Here is a 9,835-nt window from a genome sequence, read left to right on the forward strand (position 1 = left end):
GATATACGTATACTAACATGAACCATTTAAAGTGAAAACATTTTGTATAGACTGTAACGCTCTTGATTCATCTGTCCTTATTTACAATCAATTATGGTTCATTGCTTTATTAGTTTTAGAATAAAACCTGAATGTTTAGCCAATGAAGTTGGGGTTTTTCCCCTCTTGAGAAAAAACTAGCAAGTAATTGGCTATTTTGAACTCCGCCTTCTCATAATCTGAAGACATCCCAACCATGAATTGCTATCCACTACAGATGTACTTGTTTCAAATCGTTTTTGTCTTACGAATCAAATGTACTTTCAAGCAAGTGAATTATAAATGGGCGTTACAATTGGAGCGATTGTCGGAAAATGTTGAAAGCCATCACATCGCCCCGTATATATTTGTACAGGCATTTATTTTGCTCGCTCACACTATTCCTATACAGACCGTTCACTTACCAGTAACAGTATGGCGTGCGTGTTAAATCTGTTTGTTTTAAGTTTGACTTTATTGGCAACCCTATCAGTCGGATCAAGGCAATTTGATGTACTGGACAAGAAAATCAACGCAGTCCATGATATAATGGAGGTGAAAATAGAGATGATCAAAGAAGACTTGGCGATGGTTGTCAAGAACCTCAACATGAGTGCAGTTGGTGAAATTCAGGGGACGAACGGGAACGTTAGCACGATCCAAATTGCAAACACTATGGTCGAGAATATGAAAAATAGCATTCAGGCAGCCGAAGATTTCTATAAAGTAATTCACCGTGGTTTTATCTCGGAGAAAATGGCTTTGAGGAAGAGTATCTCGAGGATTGAACAAAGCATGACTAATTTACAACATAAACTAGAAAATGTCAACGGAGATTTGACTTCAAAATTTCAGTTATTGAATGCGGAAATCAACAAAAACAAAGACGATATTGAAAAAAGAGTTGAAAAAGCAAAACAATACGCAATTCTAAAATCAAACGAAGATTGCAAGATATCGAACATCAAATTCAACGGAGAGTTAAGTTTACTACAATCAAATTTTATGAAAATCGTAAACGACGTTAAGAAGGATTTAGCTGATATTCGTGTCATTTCGATTAACCAATTAACTTTTACACGTCATACATATGATAATTCAATTTATTTTGAACTGAATAGCACGATGAACTTTTCTGAGGGATCGCGGCGTTGCAGACAGTACGGCGCTCATCTGCCGGAAGTGACCACCTCGGGGGAAAATTCGTTCTTGAGAAACACATTCGTTGGAAGCCGAAGAGGAATCCGAATATTTCTTGGTGCGACTGATCAATTGATTGAAGGACACTGGATATGGGAATATACAGGACAGGAAGTCCGTTATCAGGACTGGAATACAGGGGAACCGAACAATGAGAATGGCGGAGAGGACTGTCTAGAGATTTCTTACTGGAATGTGCGCTGGAACGATGCAAGATGTACAACTAATATGACTATCGTGTGTGAATTTAACATTTGAAGACTGAATTCCACATGTGAAGATAAGATGGCAACGTAAACATGAGGATAGGACAACAACTCATTAATTAGTGTAAATATCACTCAAACTCGTACGTGTATGAATGCTTTCGTTGGGCTTATTCTTCTCTTTTGAATCTTAACAGTATAAAGAATGTTTTGTACTGCAAACACAAACTCTCTACATTTTAATGAGAGCAGGAAGGACGATTCGTACAAATATCAACTTTGAAATTGATATTTCGGAAATCTAATCGGATGAAATGTAATGGTATTTCTGTCACAGCAGACGACTGCATGCAGAGAAATGTAGCATAGTTATGTCACATTTATATTTGATCGCGTATTGAATATCTGCACGTGAACCCATGTTGCGTTGCTAAGGTGACATATTTCCAGTTGGAATCTTAATGAGAACTATATTTTACTTTGCTGCGATCAGATTCAGGACTACTTTCTGTATTGTTTACGAGTATGTTTACAACGCTAAGTGTTTTCTTTTGATAAAATTATGAAGATCCGGTAGTATCATGTTAACTTTTTTGTCTATCCTGATACAAAAGATAGATCTATCGACCTATAATACGCATACACTTTATACATGTCATAAAAGGTAAAGTTTGATTAATATAAAACAATCACAAAACAACAAAAGCAATACTAATGCTATGTATGACCGAAATATGTTTTTTATTTAAAGAACCTGAAAGGCAAGATCAAGTAATTAACACATTGAGGTAAAACAATTCTATATGTTTTATCATTGGCATACTTAAGTTTAAGTCTGCCAATCTCATCACAACGTTGCCACATTTACAAAGTCGTTCCCGTGAGTTTGTGATACCGTTCCCAAGACTTAGTATGTCATGGGAACGAGTTCTTTAATCGTGTTGAAGACTTTTATAACGCATGAACATGTCCCATCTGACATCGATACATACATATAAAGGAATACAAATGACTCTGCAACACATATCTTATTGTAAATGTTTGCGCTGAGTAATTGTGGTTTTCAAATGCATAATAAATTAGCACGCTAATTTTACTGTGTATGTTAATAGAAATCAACATAAAAATCTTGTTATTTTGCTGCTATGAAAAGAGATGGTCTTGAAAATACATTAACATGAGGGATTAATGATTAACTCAATAAAATCAAATTCAATTGTTCAGCGCATAACATTTGACACAAACATTTTCGTATAAGATAATACACCGTTTACAATTGCATTCATAAATTGATATATTACTTGATGGAAAAAAATATATTTATTATTATATAACCCTGAAAAGATTTATATATGCAATATCAATTAGAGAATTGCGTAAAGTTCTCACGGAAGCAATGTTAATAAAAAGGGAATTTGTTGCGTTCCGATGTATTTTTCAAGAAGTTAAAGTGAAGCTTATATTCAGCACAACAATTATTTAACATAATACTCCATTTAAAAAGAACAATTAATTATAACGGATTAATAACATTGACCAATCTGACTCGAAAAAAAAATCAATAAGTTTCCATATGAGCAAAGCGCAGTCCCGAGAGTAAGGTAACATTCTATCAGTTTTATAATTGCACTATTAACGGTGTGGTATATAATGCATATACTTAATAGAAGTTGAAATGCTATGTTTTGGTATCGAATCAATGTTATATGTGTATGCAAAATGAATAACAACCTTTTATCGACGCTACTTTGTTTTAATGATGCTTAGCCGCAATATTATGCTATATTTTTCATGCTTAACAACAACAAGACGACAAGAACCGATGTTCTATTTTTGAAGTAAATAATTTGAATTACAACGTATATAATTAATTAAAAGGTGTGTTTTGAAAAGGTTGCGGCGAGGTCATGGTGTAAATTGACACAAATGTTGCACTTTTTCTATAGAGCAAACGCGGAATTTGTATCAGAAGGGGTAATCAAGTGATGAAAAAAAAAACGATGTCCGTGCCGAAAAGGTATTTTTCGTATATTTCGCCGTTTTATACCCGTAATTTTTTTTTGTTTAAATTTTAAATACCTCTCACTTTCAGCCAAGATTGTGATAAGGGTTTATTTGGTTCTAATATTCGCTTTATATCTCGACTTTATTCGGTACTAATTTTCTAAGCGGAAGCTGTCATTGCTTTGATCCCGAAAGAAATTTCGTAGCTAGTTAAGTCGATGTATAATCGAATATTAATACGAAATAAACGCGTATCATTTTTTCCTGGTGTGGCTGGAAAGGTATTTTAATACAAATGTTCTTAAATCTACCGATCATCATATAACCGTCATAAACAGCATGTTAAAAAGTTCAACCACGGATTTTATTGTATGCATAGCAGTGTAACATAAGAATATATCCGCGAAATAATCTTTATATAACTCGCTGAGCTGGATATTTAAATAACATACATTAAAATTCTTAATATAATAAAAAATGAAATTATTGACGGATTGATAACACTTAAATGGGAATTTGACGGTTTGTGTCTTGTTGACACGCATTTAGCCAAAGATAATTCCAACTTTTCACGCATTTATAATAGTTTAATAGTTTATTTCAGTCTCACTCTTCATGATACATAATATTAACATATACATTCAATAAAACAATCATGAAAACCTTTCTAAAAGAAATATGAGAGACTCAATACATATGTTAACATTCTTTTTTTACATAAGACGAACATTACTGTATTGGCAGAGCAGAACAGATGATGGAAGAGAGATAACCCTAAAATCCAAATGAAATTTGCTAATTGAGGGTTACCTCTTTTTCCCACAAATTCCTACATTATCCAGATGAATGACAGGACACTCGCAATGTGAGAGGCAAGCAAACAGCCAAGGCCGACAGACCAGGCAGAGATGATAATCAATGCTTATCAACCCGTCCAAGCCAGCAGAGCCAAGATCCCACCCACCACTCACACAGCGGGTGTCCATAAATGTATACTAGATAATGAAAAGCATACATCATATTTAATACATTGAAAAAGTTGTATGTAGATAGACCTTAAATACACAGGGATTATTAATGCCAGAAAAATTGTCTTCTTGTGGCACATATATAATACTTAGGCAAACAGTTAAACTAATTGTATGCATATGAATGAGTAATAAAGATGTACAACATAGTGGTATTGGGTTAGATGTTATATGTGTCTGTATTGATTAACAGAATGTGTTGCGTAAGATTAATAAAATATAAAAATAATCAGATTATTCAAGTTCCATCTACTTTTAACCAACACTTTTTAATATTTAAAATGCAGTTACATTTAAAAACTTATATGAGACTGAGATTTACAATATCACAGATATAATAAATGTATCCATGTCCAAAAGCTTTGTGTTTAAGCCATATTCTGTCAGCATAAAGAAAAGATTTGGCCTATGTATACGTAGTACAAAAACACTCGACCTCGGCCAGAATATATGGTATACAACAATGTTAAAAAAGCAACATTGGAAATGGGTACAAAAGACAACACGTTATATACTATGTCACATACTTACATATAAAATAGAGGAGCAATTAAGATGCCTATAAAAACGATGGAGAAGATCAGGTCACTCTCAATCAGATTGGGGGTGATTCGATTAGCAGATATTTCTCAGGAGTGATAAAATGTATTATAGTACATTATAAAACGATGGCACATTATTTACACATATAAAATTGTCTTCTTTGAAGAATTAAGAAACAGGTTTTTGCTAAAATTCTTATCATATTTTCATTTGTAAAAAGGAATTCTAACTTGTCACCATTGAACATATTTCTGAATGAGGGATTAACATTTATGGCTTTATCAAAGAGAGCAGTTCTTAGGTCATTATACAAATTGCAATCAAGAATAACATGTTCTTCATTTTCAACTTATCATTTTCATAGAGAATACTAGGTTAGCGTTGAATACAGAGAAGTTTATGTTGCGAGGCTTAGAACGCCGGAAGCGCGAGCCTTGGCGAGCGCTTTCGGTGTTCGAGCCGAGCAACATAAACTTCTCTGTATTCAACGCTAATCCTAGTATTCTATTTATCCCATTTGATTTTTTCAACGTGACGTTTAACATAAATAGATCTAATAACCTTAACAATAATTTTAATTCCGTCATTAAAGCGCTTAAAATCTAACAAATGTAACCATGCGTAGTGATATACATGTATTTGTTCTGGTACGCGAAATAGTCTTTAAAAAATTTACACACAAACTGTAAAACAAGTAAAAATATCACCATATGCATACATTCAATTTTACGCAGTATGCGAATTTTAACACATTACGACCGCGAAAAGAAGATTTTACTTTACTATAATTTATTTTATTTTCGAAAGAAAATGATCAAAATCCAATCTGGCGGCCATTACTCCTGACAAAATGCTGTCGATGTCAACATACATGTACACCATCGACGACCTAGTTCTGGCTACCATTACTTTAAATGTCGCTTTTTATGATTTTTGACTGGCGCGACTTTGTACAGGTCTGTCAATACTAAATAAACTGTACGCTGAAGTTTCTTTAGCTATCGAAGACCTTGACAATTTTGACGAGTAAACAGACAATTGCAGCGACTGACACTTTATTTGACAAAATATACAGGGCAATACGTTTTCCGACTTCGGACGACGAATTTCAGGACGCGCAGAACGTGTTTTTTATATAATGTTATGGGTATGCCGTGTGTGATCCGATGCATCAATGGCGCCCATGTTAAAATCATTTCCCCGAGATCAGGGAACGACAAAAGTACAATCAAAAATCAAAACATGTAAGAACTAGTATCTTACCTTTAATTATCCTTTAAAATCCATCTAATAATCCATTTAACTCAATTATTGACGATTTTGCATCTAGGGTCTTTAATAATTATTTTAGCATAGTTAAATAAAGACCCTTATGCCATTCTATCACTTTATTCAAATGAGTATATGAACGCGATAAACTTTCTTCTTCGTCACACGCTACGTCATGTACTCTACATTACTGCTGTTCAAATGAACCGGAGCAGTTTATCTAATAATAGCCGTTGGTAAACTCGGTTGCATTTGCAGATTTCTGCATATAAACATAATTATGTTTAAACTTGCACAATGTTTTATTTATCTAAGGTAAATGCCCTTATTGTACGAAAAAATAATCTAATATATAAATACACAAAGAATGGAAAACATTCAAGTACACAACAGATGAATGAGTAGAAAATACCCGTGTACAAATGGGACGTTCCCAATTCCAGTGTGGTGCTATTTTTACCATCTTATACTTTACACAGCTCTATGCCTAACGTGAATTAAATAGGAAAGCAAACATAGCAGATTATTCATGAACTGTGCGATATGTGTATGGCTTGTTGTACATTCTTAATATTTAAGTTAAATGTCAAAAGTATATGCTTTGGTTATAAACAATGCACATTACACTAAATAATGTCATATGACTAGATTTAAAGGTTGAAGGTCGTATAATTTTGAAGCTCAAGTTTTGTCGACTTTGTTTCTTATGAAAAATCATTCAGTGGTAAAGTAAATATACATAAAAAAATAACAAAACAAAAATCGTGTAATTTGATATTTTATTTCAACATTTCTTTTGGTGAATATATCATATATATTTTTTTCTGCAAAATATGCACATTTTCTTTTCATGGGTGACCTTAAAATTCGATCAATGAACCAAACAATTTCGACCTAATTTTAGCGCATATCGCATGACGTCATTTAAAAAGTAGTCCGTGCACGCGACAGGTATATTCCACAGTGTTGAATACAAGCAAGTATATTCCACAACGTGTTATACCGTCAATGTCGCGGTGAAAATGGGATAAAACTGTATCTATATTGAATTGACTAGAAAAATACACAAGTACTTCTATTTACGGGTAAACCTTCATACCTTCCGGTTTCTAGCCGGAGTGGAGAGCTGATCTATAACTTTTTGGTAAAATCAACATACAGTATTTTTCAACATCATAACAATTCTTAAATTTACATTAAGTCATTAATTTATTTCCACCTCTGCCAGAATTACCGTGAGGAGAGTTGATACTATCAAACAAATCATGTATAAATTGTGTATACATTTCTTGTTTAATACATTTAACAAATATATGCTTTCATATAGGTCTTGCAATATCTGAGAATTGAAGCAAATTATATTTATCAAGATGTTTACGAACACAATAAAACCATTTTTTACATCTAGTAGACAAAGTGCATAGGCGGCTCCAGGGGGGGGGGGCGGACGCGGCCTACGCCCCCCCCCCAAATCGCAAAAGTAAAGTAAATCATTTGATGTTTCACACTTAACAAGATCTAAATCACCTATTTAAACTTGTCAAAGCCTTCAAAATTACTAACATCGTGGAGCCCTGGACCCCCTTAACTTTAAACTATGCAATATTTTGGCATTATAAGATCTTCAAAATCATTAAAATCGTGAATCTTCCGGGGGGGGGGGGGCTTTGCCCCCCCCCCTGGACCACCTTAACGATAAACTATGCACTTTTTTGGCATTATCAGAAGGTACTTTGATGAAAGTATATAAGGCGTGACATGCTCGAGAAGTGGTTGTCAAAGCCTTCAAAATCACTAAAATCGTGGAGCTTACAGGGGGCTTCGCCCCCCTGGACCCCCCAGCAAATCATTCAATATCCCGCCCCCCCCCCCCCTAACCAGAAATCCTGAATCCGCCCCTGTTGACCCTTTCTTTGTCTAATGCAGTTTGAGTGTATAGTGTGATTCTAACAATCGTATCTCACTACGTGAATTTAACCACAACATAATTATAATAACAAATGTATTGGTATTAACCAGCAATTTGTTATATTCTCAAGCAAACCATATAAAATTTGAGCTACGCTGGCGGAAATACCATAAGACCCATTTTCGCATGACGCGGCTATGAAAGTGTGATTTAAATGTTTTAAAAGAAAACTGCATGTTCACGCAAAACCTATTAATTGTCTTTATAATATTTTTCGCAGGAAATTAAATGCTTCATTTAATTTATTTCCATTTCATCTTTATTTATTTTCATGAATTGACATTTACGTGTAGCGCCTATACCCCAAACCCGTCACCAGTATAAGAACTAAAAATTACTTTAAAAAAAAAGAATTTAATTTACAAAAAAGGTTGAAATTGTTGTTGTTGTCACTTGTTAGTCGCAAATTCTCCGCATGAAATGTGTTTTATGCGAATATGGATAAATTATTATTATTTCCGATTGTCACGATTTTTCTTGATTAAGAAGTAAATAACAAGTGGAGCTACCTAAAATATATAAACTGCATTGTTATGAGTTACTAATACATTTGAAGCAATTCATAATTGTTTAACGGGACAGTTATTGGAATTATTATTGTGTAGCTATAATGCTGTTTTGCTTATGTTTCGACTATGTTATCATTGCTTTTCAATCTATGAGAAACAAAGAGACAATGGTTACACTCTCAATCAGTTAACATGTTCTTTGAATAAACACCAACATTTACATCTTAAACCCCTCGTTCAGTATAAATTGTAAGTGGTTTTTGTTAGCAAAATGGGCAAAGTACTTACAGCCGAACTCTATTATCACACATTTACGTTAACAAACCACTTGAACTAAACAAAGCACCATTGATGTAATTAATTTGATCGATGGAAATGCTTTCGCTGGTGCGTTTACTTTCAGTTGACTTTGCAACCTACAAATGGTCATTTCTTATCAAGATAAGATTACTTCTTAAAGTGGCTGAGGACATAAGATAATTTTAAATGTTTCGCAGATATTATATTATGTAATTTGCAAGGGTTATAAATATAATATAAAGAAGTGAAACTCCAGATGCTGGAGCAGTATTGAATTTTCATTAAAACAATTAGTTGGTCCTTTATTTAAGGCAAGTGACCGATTGCCCAAACAGTACAAAACAGCACAATACAGCACAATACAAACCAACATAAACACAAAATATGAATAAAGCTGGGGTCACCGCCTTGGAACGGTCAATGCAAAGCATTGGGGGTTTAAACCTGGTTATAGAGCGCTCAACCTCACACTTGGCCCAGCAATATTCATAATACATTTAAGTGTAAATAAAATTTAACGTCATAGCATTGTAACTCAAATTAAACAATAATAAAAGGGAATTAAAACGCATTCAATTTAATTACTATTTAATTACTCAATTGCATTGAAGATACAAGAGTAACAGAATAACAACTTTTTGACGAACGATCAAATAAAAGTATAAACAATTGTCAACTACATTCCTTCTTTATAGAAAAGATTTGAGAATATAGAATCATAGAGTTAATATCTCAGATAATCATCGCGCAAATACAGGAAGAAGCAGCAATAATGGGTGTTAAAATTCC

General features: G+C 33.6%; 1 protein-coding gene across 1 annotated transcript; it reads left to right on the top strand.

Annotated features, from left to right (window-relative positions):
* The first annotated feature begins 364 nt into the window (after window positions 1–364).
* LOC127871605 (C-type lectin domain family 4 member G-like) lies at window positions 365–2,000 on the top strand. Its single transcript, XM_052414701.1, has one exon. The coding sequence runs from the start codon at window positions 454–456 to the stop codon at window positions 1,474–1,476; it is 1,023 nt and encodes a 340-aa protein (XP_052270661.1). The 5' UTR covers window positions 365–453; the 3' UTR covers window positions 1,477–2,000.
* Window positions 2,001–9,835: the final 7,835 nt, after the last annotated feature.

Source organism: Dreissena polymorpha, chromosome 3, assembly GCF_020536995.1.
Source record: "Dreissena polymorpha isolate Duluth1 chromosome 3, UMN_Dpol_1.0, whole genome shotgun sequence".
NCBI lineage: Eukaryota > Metazoa > Mollusca > Bivalvia > Myida > Dreissenidae > Dreissena > Dreissena polymorpha.